Genomic DNA, 14,364 nt, shown 5'->3' with positions numbered 1-14,364 from the left:
AGGTTTTGTAAAACTGTAAAAAAACCTGCTTCCATTAAAAAAAAAACCTATAAACATTAAATAGGACACCATGAAGGAATCTGTCAGATGTCCTCGGACTGACGTTTTTTTGAGATCCTCTTCATTTGTAAACGAAACTTAAGTGAAATACAAAATGTCCTTGTATTTATTAATTGTGTGTTTTCATCCTTCTCTTTAGGTGTTGCAAGATATGGTTCCACCTAAGAAACACCTGCTTCGCCACCAGCCTGCCAACGCCCAGATCGGCCTGATGGAGGGCAACACTTTCTGCACCACCCTGCAACCCCGCCTCTTCACAATGGACCTCAATGTCATGGAGCACAAGGTCTTCTACACAGAGGTAAGGGAGACGCAGAAGCCACTAACATCAAACACATTCTATTTATCTGTAAAATAGAGGATTCTGTCAGTCATCTAGCGTGGTCAGTTTGTTTGTTTTTTTTAACTCGCTGTTAATTGATCTGACTGTTTTTGTGTGTCGCCCTCCCCCACGCTCTTTGCAGCTGTTGAACCTGTGTGAGGCAGAGGATGCAGCTCTGATGAAACTGCCTTGTTACAAGAGCCTTCCCTCTCTGGTTCCCCTTCGCATCGCTGCTCTCAGTGAGAAACCCCTGCTGAACCTGATATTAGTCCTTTTGTGTCTCAGGCATTTTGCATCTGAGGCTTGCTCAACTGAGTGTTCATTGCATTCTGGATGAAGCTAAATGCCTGAATTTCAATGCAGACTGTAATCCTCAGTCTTCAGGAGATTTGCTTAGAATTTAATAGTCCTCCTTCTTTCATGTTAGCAGAAACCGTTTTGATAATTATTGTTCACTTTATCTGTGTTTAATAAGCACCTTACAAAAATCTCAAAAGCCTTCAAATAATCAGAATCTTATGTTTGGATTATTTTATCGATTTGATCATCACTTGACTTTTTCTTGTCAGCCAGGGATTGTTATTGATGTTCTTTCTTTCCTGCTTAGATGCCCTGGCGGCCTGTAATTACCTGCCACAGTCCAGAGAGAAGATCATTGCTGCCCTGTTCAAAGCCCTCAACTCTACCAACAATGAACTGCAGGAAGCGGGCGAGGCTTGCATGAGGAAGGTCAGGGCCCCTTGTAGCTTTGTAATTGGTTTCGATTTGGGCGGTAACAGATCACATCATGATAGATAAGAAATGTTGCACCTGAAATATCTTTACAAAGTATATAACTGATTAAGTATTTTTCCTCATAGTTCTAAAATCATTTATTACCTCTATTGGGTAAAGCTATTGAAGCCAAGGAGGAAATTCTTACTGTTTAGGGCTTTATGGTTTTCATCCAGATTCCCAGTGCTGTGGAAATGTTCACATAAGCTGCTTTTTGAGACAGGCATTATCTACAGTCTAGCACTTGTTGCAAGATGTTTGTCACAGGTAACAGCGTCTTTATTTCTCTTGACATTATGTTTCCTCACGATTTGTTTTCCAACTGATTTAGACGAAATTTCAAGACTTAAATCCATAAGTCCAAATTTATGGATCTATATTATGGATATGTTTTCTGTCTTAATTCTATTTCTGTCCTTGGTTCTTATTGTAAGTATGTAAGTATTTTTGTTCTCTAAAAATAGTTGTAGTTCTTCCTTTCTGCTTCATTAGTCTTAAAGCACTAATGTCTTTTGTCATCCTACAAGTCCTTTGTTAATCCTACCTCATATCGTCTCACCACCCACTTACCTCCCTCTGCTTTATCATACTTCCCCTGAACCAGCTCTGCCTTTATTCCTCCAAGTATCCACACCATCGAAACTTCTATCTATCTCGCCACCCCGAGCTCTGTCCCCTTTTCCTTCCATTTCAGTGTCCTTTATTTCCTCTTTACCACTGTCACTCCTTTTCACTGTCCTGTGTTTTTTGTCTGTGTGCCTGGCTATTCTCTGCTCTCTCTCCATTCTTTCATCTCTGCCCTGCTAGCACTAATGAGCATTGCCATGGCCCGATCGATACAGGATGGAGTGTTTGTTCTCAGCGCTCAGAGGAAAATGAATGTGGCCTCCATGCATCATTCCCTCTCGTCTGTATGAGGCCATGGGTGTGCGTCATCAGTGTTCGGTGTTGGCATGTGTTGACTTTACAGTTGGCCATGCCATTATTTTAAGGGCCCTAATTCCTTTATTTAGACACAAGGGGTAGTGAGCAGGTCACAGGGGTAGAAAGTTAGGTCTGATGGAGGAGGAGAATGATTTGTGGGAGGGCGATTTATAATTTTGATTAAATGTGCAGGGGTGAAAAACGTTCTGGTCACAGCCCTGAATAACATTCTGAGGCTCTAATTGATATAACTGAAAGTTTTATTTTGTATTATTAAATCATGAAAACTATAAAACATTTATTGAAACTGTATGTGTCCCTGTTTTCTGTCTTAGTTCCTGGAAGGTGCTACCATCGAGGTGGACCAGATCCACACTCACATGCGCCCACTGTTGATGATGCTGGGTGACTACCGCAGCTTGACACTCAATGTGGTCAACCGCCTCACCTCTGTCACCCGTCTTTTCCCCAACTCCTTCAATGACAAGTTCTGTGACCAGATGATGGTGAGACAGGATGGAGAACTTTCTTTTTTTCCTTAGAATTTATTTGTTGTCTTTTCTCTAAAATACAGAATGCAGTCTATAATATCATCACCACAAAGCCCCCTTGAGAAAAATTGGTGATATTGAGCTATATAAATAAAATTTGACTGAACATGATGGTGGTGCTAGGGTTTAAACTGTAGATTTCAGATAATTAAAAAAATCAGATCATTTTTACAGTCTTAATATTCTAATAAATATTCTGCTCATTCTTATGTCTCTGTCTTTCTCAGCAACACCTGAGGAAGTGGATGGAGGTGGTTGTAATAACACACAAGGGAGGACAGCGCAGTGATGGCAGTGTAAGTATACACAGTTGAGACAGCCCCTTCGGCTCCGTACAGCAATGAGAACTGTAATACAAATGTGAAGCTTTCATCATACGAAGTGTAGATGTGTCTTTTTTTCTTTCATCTACCTTAGTTCAAATCCTGTTTGAATGCAGTACAGAAGCAGTCATAGCCTGTAGGAACAGGTCAATACCACTGTCAGCTGGCACCTTTTTTCAAGTGCTCTCACTGAAAAGATAAAGAAATTGCCCCTCATACACACAAAGCCATAGTCACATGTAGTCAACACCTCCTGAGTGTGGCCTCCTCCCCCATGAGTTGTGAGTGGCCATATTACAATGAATGATTAATTGGGCGCCAGGCAGGCGGCGGTGGGCCCAGCACTGCGTCTCCTCATTATCTCGCCGACAGATAACCTTGTAAAGGCAGAGAAAAGGTGAGAGGGAAGGAAGGGGGAAAACAGCTGCCTCTCCCTCATAGTAATAAAGCCCATTTTTCCTCTCTTGTCTTTTTGAGAGTTCATCCCGGACCATCCCAAAATGGTTTGTTTAATTAGATGCAAATTGGCCCTTTGTCTTTCTCTCTCTCCAAGTAGTGGTCTTTTCCCCTCTGTTGACAGCAAGGCTGACACTGACAATAAAGCCAGTGTCATGGGGCCAGTGACCCAAGTGTGATAAAGATAAAAACTGCAGAAAGAGGGATGAGGTAGGACAGAGAAGGATGGCCTGAAGATATGTAGAAATGAAAGAGGGTTTTGGCAGAGAGGAGCTGAATACTGAGTGTGCGTATGAAAGAAAGTTATTCTAATTTGACTGAATGTTTTATCCAAAACAAAATGTCAGAATTTTTTTTTTTTTTTTTTGTCCAAATGCCATAGTTTCTGTGTTGCTTGACTAATATTCCACTATGTTATTTCCTCAGTACTGAGAAATACTCTTTCTGAGGTCACTCATATAGGTTGCTGCTGTCTGCCTACTCATTTCATTACGCTGTCTTATCTGCTCACCTTCTATATGGAACAAAGACAGACAACACACAACCACACAAAAACACACAACTGCTCTGCTGACTCTGATCATTGTCTCCCGTTCCGGTATAGCCTGCGTTGGAGGGTGTCGAGGTGAGATGTGACCTGGTGTTGCGCCCTCTGTTGGTGATTTTCTGTCAGTGATTGAAACATTAGTTGAGCCGATGTCGTGCTGGTGAACTGAACCAATGTTGTGGAAGTGGTGCTGGTGGAGTTGCCCTGTATTTTTGTGTCTGTGTGTCTGTGATCATCCTCAGAATTGTTGCTGTCATCTCAGCCTTGCTCTGGCCTCACATTTTAAAGAAAACTCCAATTCTCCCTTTTTTCTGTTTGACTTTTTCACCTCCCAGATGTTGATAAAATGAGGTTTATGAAGATTCTCATGCATACTGTCCTATTTGTTTGCACCCCTCACATTTGTAACCTCAAGAACTCATGAGAGTGTGTTTCCTGGTGGAAGTTGTATTAGATATGCATAATAATGTAACACACAGCTGACTAAGATTCATCCTTGTCTTTCTACAGCGGCTGTCCATCAATACTGTCTGTCAGAAACTGTCCGTATCTACTTCCATTTCCTTCCCGAGAGTTTCATCCATTCCCTTCTTCCCTCTGTTCTCTTCCTCTGACTCTTTCTGTAGGAGATGAAGATATGTTCAGCCATCATTAACCTTTTCCACCTGATCCCAGCTGCTCCTCAGACTCTGGTCAAGCCTCTTCTGGAGGTGGTCATGAAGACAGAGAGAGCCATGCTCATAGAGGTGGGACACTAACTCTGTTCTGCAGACTGAGAAGACTTGTCCAGTCTAACTTTAGAAGTAGTTTAAAAACACACCCTAAACTGGTAATAATATAGAAGGGAAAGTATGGTTTTTAAAAGGGTTCAAGCCTTATTCATTCAAAGGGTCTTTGATCTAGTGTTCACGAATGAAGCAACAGTAAAATAAGTTGGGTCTTGGAAATGGAAAATATGGTGGGAATAGCTTCAAGATAAAAATGACCGTACTTATGCTTTAAAAGAAGTTATAGTTTGAAAAGTCATTGGCATTACTGAAGGCATTTTATAGATGAAGGAGGCAATGTTTGATAATTTTACAATAAGTACTTGAAAGCCCTTGATAATATCATGGTATTTGTTTTTCCATTCTGATATAATCTGCCTAATCCTTTTGGATCTATAGTCGTTTATGGCGTAAAAAGCATATTAAAGTCTTCTATTTGGAATAGATCTTCACAAGAAAGTGATAGCAGCTAAACCTGCATCTGCTCTCATGAAACAATCCCCATATTTCCTTTTTCTGCCTGTTTCCTCTTCTCCTCTGTCACTCGTTCCTCCTGTGTCAGGCCGGCAGTCCATTCAGGGAGCCTTTGATCAAGTTCCTGACTCGTCACCCATCTCAGACAGTGGAGCTGTTCATGATGGAAGCTACGCTCAACGACCCCCAGTGGAGCCGCATGTTCATGGTTAGGCGCTGGGAGCTCTAAGGAGCAGTCCCCCCAGTATTTTCAGACACATTTCCATTAAAACAGCATTTAGCTTTTTGCTGCCTCAATAACAAGCTATAATCAGGGATATATTGGGCATTTGAAGGCTCAATGGTCTTGTTAACATAAAATTGAGACTGAAATTTTCAGTATCATGTCTTTTTAAATGTGTTATTACAGTTTTTAATCCAATGCAGTGCACATGGTTCTCTCTAGCCTTATATAATGTGATTTGTGTTATATCTGCTTGTATGTATATGTGTTCACAAACAGAGTTTTCTGAAACACAAAGATGCCAAACCACTAAGAGACGTGCTGGCGTCTAATCCTAACCGCTTCGTCCCCCTGCTGGTTCCTGCTGGTACTGCAGCAACTGTTCGGCCTGGATCTCCCTCCACGACCACAGCCAGACTGGACCTGCAGTTTCAAGCTATCAAGGTAGGGTTTTTAATTTTATTTATATATATATATATATATTATAATGTGTACACAGACTTATTACACCCATCATGTGTACATCTGATGGGTGTGTAAAGCGTGTAAAGCTAATCCTTATTTAGTGCTTCGTCTTGAATGTTTTTCAGTTCTATAATTTGACTTCTTATCTTTGTTTCTTCATTTGATTTCCTTAGATTATCAGCATCATAGTGAAGAATGATGAGGGTTGGCTGGCTGGGCAGCACTCCCTGGTCAGCCAGCTCAGGCGAGTCTGGGTTAGTGAGGCCTTCCAGGAGCGACATCGCAAAGACAACATGGCTGCCACCAACTGGAAGGAGCCCAAGCTGCTGGCCTACTGCCTGCTAAGCTATTGCAAGTATGTACAGTCTTTCCACTTGTACTGGGGGTGAAATTTGCATAAATGTTAGTAATTGTAAAATGTTATTTTTGTACAGTGTATGTGTTCAGACAGCCTAGTTTTGATAAAAAGTAAACCAATAGTCAATTTCTTAACCAACATATTTAAAAATTGAGTTTTATAGTTTCACTGACTTTGACTTGACATTTTTACCTGTGCACTGAATGTGTTGCCCTCACGTCTCCTTAACAGGCGTAACTACTCAGAGATCGAGCTGCTGTTCCAGCTGTTGCGGGCCTTCACTGGTCGTTTCCTGTGCAACATGACCTTCCTAAAAGAGTATATGGAGGAGGAGATTCCCAGGAATTACTCCATTGCCCAAAAACGGGCCCTTTTCTTCCGCTTCGTCGAGTTCAATGACCCACACTTCAACGATGAGCTAAAAGCTAAGGTATGTACAAAGTCAACTGAAAGTCAATCAGCTCATGAGTAAATGTCATAGAGACCTGAAATTCTCCAATGGCATTTACAGTTTTCTCAACCATAGCATACAGGCCTATTAAACACACAGGAAACATTTCCAACTGTTTGGCTTGTGGCTTGGCTTGTGTTCACCAGCACTATGTGACCACAACAGTTCTCAAATGGGCCATCATCTGATTAAAAAAACTTGACTAGTGACAGCAAAAAATGATATTGTTTTGATTGATACATTTTGAGTCTTTGTTTTCGTACAGTGTCAAAGCTCAGAGTTATAACATGAACAAAATGACTGCACTTTTGCATTTTGCTGTGAAAATTGATTAAAGTTTTGGGTTGTCCTAAATTGATACTACTGACATCTAAGCTTGCAAAAAAACCTGTTTGTTCAAACCCTGCTTTGTCAGTCATCACTGAATCATTTCAATGACAGGCAAAAGACCAGTAAAATCAGAATAGATATCATATATGTTTCAATTTTCAGTTTTTATTCTGATGTGGCACATAATAGTAAGGTCAATTTCTAGCTAATATGAGCAGCATGACCTGTTGATTTTACTGACTGATGCTAATTGAAAGCATCATTGAGGTGTAAATCCCATGTTGGCTATGGAGAGCAATTATGTAAATGACTTATTCTAAATAAACCACATCACAATCTTTTATTGATATATTTAATGTTCAGTCCTAAACTGAATGTATCTATTGAATGTCAAATTAAAAGGTGACATGTGGAGTTTGCATCACCAGAATTCACTCTTAAATTCGTTGCCTTCCTCATTAATTGCACTATATGAGTTTATCAACAATTATTGACATACAATATGCAAAAAAAACTATTTGGGATATCTCCCAGCCATTATGCCAAATGTTGCATAGTTCTCTGAGCATCTCCCCACTTTACTTCGTTTGCATACTCGTGGAAAATGCAGACATTTAGGGAGGTGCCCTGTGTGACTTTTATGCTTGGTGTGTTTTGTACCAGAAGTTCTTTGATAGTCAGGAAGGTCATTTTGTCCGGTTCCAGACCCTCAGAGGCTCACAGATGAATGCTCCTCTCTACCTGACCTGCTGCTGGAAGCATTACAATCATTCACGTTGCTTTTTAATTAAGCTCACTCTCTCGCATGCATGCACTCACACAGACAGGTGCACGCATATATACACACACACACATTTTGCACAGCTGTAACAAACACACAACTTGGCACAGAGGAGCAACAGCACTGCTGTTAAGTACAAACGGGTCAGTGGAGAAGGCCTGCCATGGCACACTGTAGCACACGCCCAAATGGCTGTGTAGCAGTACACAAGATGCTGTCGCATACACCCAGACCCCCAAATCCAAGGACAAATACTTGTGTGTATAATGCCACTCACTCCACTTTTGCTTATGTTCAGTCTTTCTTCAGCGACATATGGGTTGGAAAAGAAGGCAGGGCCCGAGTCAATGTGCTGTGTCCTTCCGATCCCAAGGGCTGCGTTTGAGTTTTTCAACAGAGCAGAGTTTAGTTTCTTAGCTACGAGAGCTGCATGATCTTCTCCTTCCACCGCTCCAACAGAATTTTGCTCATATTGTTGTTTTTTCCCTTAATTGTCCTCCTCTGGTGTGCCGCAGATGCTGGCTGTGTGTGTGAGGCAGAGCAGCTGATGGAGAGAGAGAGAGAGAGAGAGAGAGAGAGAGAGAGGATGCATTTCTGTGCGAATATGTTTGTGTTGATTGGTCTATGAGTCATCAGCAAGAGAAAGAGTGTGGGTGTTACCTCCACTGACATTTAAATAATTGCCTTGAGCATTTTCCCAGAAGCATAATATCACAGAGAAATGTGTGTGTGTGTGCGCATTTTTTCATTATGCCTGCGAGTTAGATAGAGCCTCGGTTTCTTGTGTAGCATCACGGGGATCTGGAGGGATATTTCACTTATAGCAAGACTCAGGACTGCAAGAAAGGAGAGAGACAATGTAGGACAGCAGCAATGAATCATCTGTGATGGCACAGAGTGACCTCATGCTGCTCCTGCGTTGCTTCTTTTGTTTTTTATTCCAACAGTTCTTCCAGAAAACTGCTTTGTGCTGCTTTTTTGTTCAAAAGCATTTGACTATTCATGAATCACATTTCAAGTGTACAAGCAAACAGTGAAATCTGAGAAGCACAATGCATCTGTTTCACCTCATGCTGCTTCTTTCTGTTCTTGACATTACGTAGTGTGGCATCAGTGCGTCTACAGCTTGTGCCTGTTCCGTCTCCAAAAGTGGAGATTGAAACTAAACTGCAAGTTCAAACAACAAATAGATAGACTTTGCTAGTACCTGTAATTCACCTTTTCTTGTATGTATGCTGTGTATATCAACAAGAGCATTAAGGTAGAATGAATTTCCCTGTATGAAACAGCAGTTGGATATATATATATATTGGCTTATCGTGATTGTACGAGGTTTGAGATTTGCCCAGAGTGAAACAGGCAACTGTGTGTAAAGCTGGTTAACTGGCAGAAGACAATAAAAGTCATATGTTATTCGCACATCCCTGAATACGGCTGCATAATGCGTATTCTAGGCCCTGCCTGCACTAGAGAACAATATCTAGGCTGCCTGCAGAGATTTTGCGTGTGCGCACATGCAGCCCCCCCTGCACATATCACCTAATTGTGTTTCAGAAATACACTTTGATCTCACTGTGATTGATGTCAGAGAAGCTTAGAGTTAATAGGAGCAGATGAGCCTGAAGAGTAGACTAGCACTCCAAGGATTTTCTTTCTCTTCATTTTAGGATTGAGGCTGTGTGTGGGTGTGTGGGTGTGTTAGCCATGCATGTGCATCTCGCAGAGTGTGTGTGAGTAATGTGCTAATGGAGGAGCTAGAACATATGCTGTCACAGCTCGTTCTTCACTGAGTGATGCCCTGTCCTCCCCAGTGATGGATTGAATCGAGGAGGTTCATTAACAGATAGCAGCTTCTTTAATAAATGCAGTCGTTAGCTTATTGTGGTGGGGTTATTCTGCGTTTCACTTGATAAATTAAGCCTTTGTCTTTGTTCCCATATCCCTGCAGATTTCAGGGGGTTAGTAAATAGCATTTCAAACCTTGCTTCAACAATCATTACAAATTTTTTTTTTGTTTTTTTGGTTTTTTTTGTTTGTTTTTGTTCTTGGTGCTTATGGATTAATTATGAAAACAGTGTAACATATTCTACATTTTATTCTGGGATTATTTGTCATTTTTTTATTGTCATTGTTTTAGGCCTATAACAATGATGGCCACCTCATTTCTGTTTCTTTTTTTTTTCCTTTCAAATGAATCAGTTTTTCTCCTCTTATCAGTCTGTAAAAGACCAGGGTGCTCTTTGATTTCAAATTAGAGTTGAACGTAGATTGCTGTTTCATTACTTGTGTGCTTAAGATCTGTGAAGGTTATACTTTTTCTGCAGACCACATCAGATGATATCACTGATTACTGATCACTGCTTTCTTCAATGTGTGCCGTAAATGAAGTCTTCCATTTAGGTCTTTTAATCCTGAATTACTAAGGCTGCATATAAGTAAGTGGGTAAATTTATTTGGGGTTTCTTTATGGTAAAGTCAAGTCATGTATTGTGTTTCATAGGTGCTCCAGCACATCTTGAATCCAGCCTTCCTGTACAGTTTTGAGAAGGGGGAAGGCGAGCAGCTGCTTGGACCGCCCAACCCTGAGGGAGACAATCCTGAAAGTATTACCAGTGTCTTCATCACAAAGGTACACAGGCACACAAATCCTCGCAAGCCTTCTGTTTCCTCTTATCAACATCCATCTTCACATTTAGTCCACTCACTTCTCCCCTTTTCTTCGTCTGTTCATTACTCAACAGCTTTGTCTCTCCATCCGCCTCTCTGATTTCATTACCTGCTGCATTTCCTCTCGTGGCTTATCAGTCAAACACATCTCCATACTCCCACTCATCATCAACTACATCCCATTAAGTCTCATTCTTCTTCTGTCATGGCTTCTACACATTCACATTACTTGATCACTTAATTGCTGTCGTTCCACATTTCTCTTCGTTCCTTTCGTCTCTTCTGTCTTTGTTTTTCCTCTCTCCCTCCCACCTGCCCCTCTTCCCTATCACGTTTCATTCATCAGGCCAGACTATAATTCCTGGTGTAAATGTCATGGTGTGACCATGCTAAAGGTCAGCATGTTTGTTTGTGCTGTGGCAGATCTCATCACTGACTAACACCAGTCCTAATGGCTGCTAATGGCTCCTCCACGGTCTGGTTAAAACTCATTTCCTCACTCGCCTCCCTCTCTCTGTCTGCTCCTCTCCTCTGTACCTCCTCTCTGGGGACCTCAGAGGGTGATGGTTATTTTTAAATGGGGAGATGTCTTTTACAGGTTCTCCATAAGTGAAAAAGTAGAATGCTCTGTGCTGCAATCTCATTCAAATGTAATTTTGGGAAGTAAATGTTAGTGAGAAGTGCAGTGGCAATCCAGGCAAGCAATTTATTGAGGAGAATGCATTTCTGTTGTTGATGTACACTAGTGCATTAAGTATCTTAAGTCTTCTGTTGACCTGCAATCTGAAAGAATTACAGCTGCAACAATAGGTGTCAGATGATCTACACACACATAATGTGTCTCACCTGCAAAAAAAAAAAAATATATATATATATATATTTTTTTTTTGAATAACAAGAAAAAGAAAAAGTAAATTAGCCCACTGGAATCATCTGGATTTATGTATAAATTAAACTTTATTTTCTTCTAAGTTAAAGTTTGGAACAAACACAATCTTTTTTTCCTCCCATCATTGTATTGTTCATTGTCTATGTTTAATATATCGTTCAGATTTTCAGTGTAGACTGGAGAAAATTTGCAACCCCTAGGCTATTGATATCAACAAAAGCTAATTTGAGTCAGGAGTTAGCATGCATGAAATCCAATCAATGACAGAAGATTGAAGGTGAGGGTTAGAGCTACTTTAAGTAAAAAACATTCCGAGTTTCTGAAGTAAGTAAATCTACAAACAAAGAATATTCATCTTTTGGACTGGGCCAATAGACATGTTGTAGATTGACTGCGAGAACCTAAGCGTGTGACTGAAGTGAAGCAGTTCTGTGAGGAAGATGGTCCAGAGCTCTTCCTCAACATTGGGCAGGGTCTGGCCCTCAGCTACAGAACACATTTGTTTGAGGGGGTGTGAGTTATTAAATTAAAGGGTTCACTTACATTGTTTTTGTCTAGATTTGACTTAGATTGTTAGATTGCATTTTATGACCAGCTTATGCAGAAACCACATAATTGCCTGTGTTTACCACACTCACTACTGCAGTAACAGCATCCAGTCCTGCTTCACCCAGCAGTCTTTAACACCACATTTCTCGCCTCCATTTCTAAGGTTCTGGACCCAGAGAAGCAGGCTGATTTGCTGGACTCACTGCGAATCTGCCTGCTGCAGTTCTCCACCCTGCTGGTGGAGCACGCGCCCCACCACATTCATGACAACAACAAGTCCCGTAACAGCAAGCTGCGACGCCTCATGACCTTCGCCTGGCCGTGCCTGCTGCCCAAAGCCTGCGTAGACCCTGCCTGTAAATACAGTGGCCACCTACTGCTGGCCCACATCATTGCAAAGTTTGCCATTCACAAGAAGATTGTCCTGCAGGTGAGAAGGAATAAAAAGAGAAAGAAAAAAAAATGTACACAAACACCCAGTTGAATGAATTTATGCAAAAAGCAAGACAAAATACTTATATTAAATATATATTACTCTTCCTTTGCATAGGTCTTCCACAGTCTGCTGAAGGCCCACACCATGGAGGCCCGAGCCATAGTAAGGCAGGCCATGGCCATCCTAACCCCTGCCGTGCCTGCCCGCATGGAGGATGGCCACCAGATGTTGACTCACTGGACTCGCAAAATCATTGTGGAGGAGGGCCACACTGTACCACAGCTGGTCCACATCCTGCATCTCATAGTTCAGCATTTCAGGGTGAGCCACACACACACACAGAAAGCAGAGTTGGACAATAGTGCACTGCTTCCTGTAAATACATCACTAGTGAATGAGATTTCATGGCACTCTGATGTGCATGCACAACCTTTTGTTGCTGCTGCCAGTTCGCTGCTCAGTGTGCTTCAATAACAGCAGGGAACCACATGGAGTGGAGGAGCTATTTTTACTGATTGCTTGACTGCTGAGAGTTATATTACGCCTCTTAACCAGTCCATGGGGCAACATCATTGAAAGTGGGTTAAATTGTATTGCCCAATTAATAGTTTTATGATATTAGATAAACTTGAGTTTGGTATTGGCAGTAGCAACAACATTGTTGCTGTGTGCTGCTGTCTCATAATCCGAAGTTGAAGCTAATGGTAAATGCCTGCCTTAATGCAGATGCGTTCTCAGACACACCATTCACACTGGTGATCAGCAGAGTCAAAGAGTGCACTGTCTGCATACAAGTTAACAGCAGCAAAGGATCACTGGCCTTTATGTTGGCTTTCCTCTTTCAACTTCCAGGACACTTTTAGCCCTCTCGCTCCTTCGACTGATGCTCACCTCCTCGCCATTCACAGCGTGACAGTCTCTTAGCAGAAGACTGACATTTTCCTCAGCTCCCCTCTCTGTCTCACTGACAGGCTGCTCTCACTGGGCCAGATGACTAATCTAATGTAATCACATCAGCATAATTACACTGGGGAGGAGATAATGACAGACAGATGAGAGACCTTGTGTGTGTGTGTGTGTGCGTGTGTGTAATAAAGAAAGGTTGTGTGTGTGTTTGTCTGTATGCACATGTGATGGACAGGGCTTAGCCACTCTGTCATTAAAGGACTGTGAAGTCCTGCTCTATCGACTATAATTACCCTCAAAGTGAAAAGCGTTAATATTTTTTGACGCTGGCAACAGTCCTCAGATAGACATCTCATCTCAAGCTCTTCTGTCTGTATATTTGAGAGTCCCAGTTCAGTTTGCAATAAAGCTAAGTGACTCTTGAGTGTCACACTCAAGTGTGTGAATGCTTGGGGCTAAGTGTGTGTCATCATGTCTTTGAGATTAAGTGGGAATACGACTTGAGAGTTTGCCTCTTCTGACTTTGTGTCTTAGACTGATGGAGCTCACCCCATCTAACTTTGCATGACTTACCGCCCCAAAATCTAGAGCAAAGTATCTGGACTGTAGATAAAAAAATTACACTTTGCTCTTTAATAAATGTACTTGCTTTTGATTCTCTTTTTCTGACAGCAGACTAGATCTTTTGCAGTGAGATAAGGCTGACAGCATGGTGGTCAGTTCATTCTCAGGTTAGACAAGATATTGTGGTCTTTGTAGCATAGTCTGGGCTTAGCCTGGGACCTCCCACCAGTGGGGCATGACTCACATCAGCTGGGTCCTTGCGGCACAAAGGAGCAGCTGCGTTACTCTGAACTCCCTCCTGCTGTCTGAGCCCTGCGGCCTGTCTGTAAGGCTGAGCCTGACCACATCTATTGTAGATGGTCTGAGAACTTTTAAATGTTACTGTAAATTTCTGTATTTTGAAAACAATGTGATTTCCAGGGGCAAAAAAAAAACGGCCCAAGGTAGACTACAGGTATATGTTGAAATGTGACTTCTGTACATAGTGCTCTTTCATCTCTTCGGCTTTGCTGGCTATCATTCCTCATGTGGATGGCTTCTTAAATTC

General features: G+C 41.7%; 1 protein-coding gene across 4 annotated transcripts in view; it reads left to right on the top strand.

The window, feature by feature from the left end:
- Positions 1 to 14,364, top strand: part of trrap (transformation/transcription domain-associated protein) — a 72,612-nt gene that overhangs the window by 14,171 nt on the left and 44,077 nt on the right. For all 4 annotated transcript variants that reach the window (XM_026314871.1, XM_026314869.1, XM_026314870.1 and 1 more), the window contains 13 exons: positions 200 to 361; positions 525 to 621; positions 990 to 1,111; positions 2,416 to 2,586; positions 2,859 to 2,927; positions 4,584 to 4,703; positions 5,287 to 5,406; positions 5,701 to 5,865; positions 6,060 to 6,241; positions 6,476 to 6,674; positions 10,307 to 10,435; positions 12,075 to 12,341; positions 12,462 to 12,668. In XM_026314871.1, coding sequence (XP_026170656.1) covers positions 200 to 361; positions 525 to 621; positions 990 to 1,111; positions 2,416 to 2,586; positions 2,859 to 2,927; positions 4,584 to 4,703; positions 5,287 to 5,406; positions 5,701 to 5,865; positions 6,060 to 6,241; positions 6,476 to 6,674; positions 10,307 to 10,435; positions 12,075 to 12,341; positions 12,462 to 12,668 — 2,010 coding nt within the window. The remainder of the gene's footprint in view (positions 1 to 199; positions 362 to 524; positions 622 to 989; positions 1,112 to 2,415; positions 2,587 to 2,858; positions 2,928 to 4,583; positions 4,704 to 5,286; positions 5,407 to 5,700; positions 5,866 to 6,059; positions 6,242 to 6,475; positions 6,675 to 10,306; positions 10,436 to 12,074; positions 12,342 to 12,461; positions 12,669 to 14,364) is intronic.

Source organism: Mastacembelus armatus, chromosome 19 (genome assembly GCF_900324485.2).
Source record: "Mastacembelus armatus chromosome 19, fMasArm1.2, whole genome shotgun sequence".
NCBI lineage: Eukaryota > Metazoa > Chordata > Actinopteri > Synbranchiformes > Mastacembelidae > Mastacembelus > Mastacembelus armatus.
This window is presented reverse-complemented; position numbering and strand designations above follow the sequence as displayed.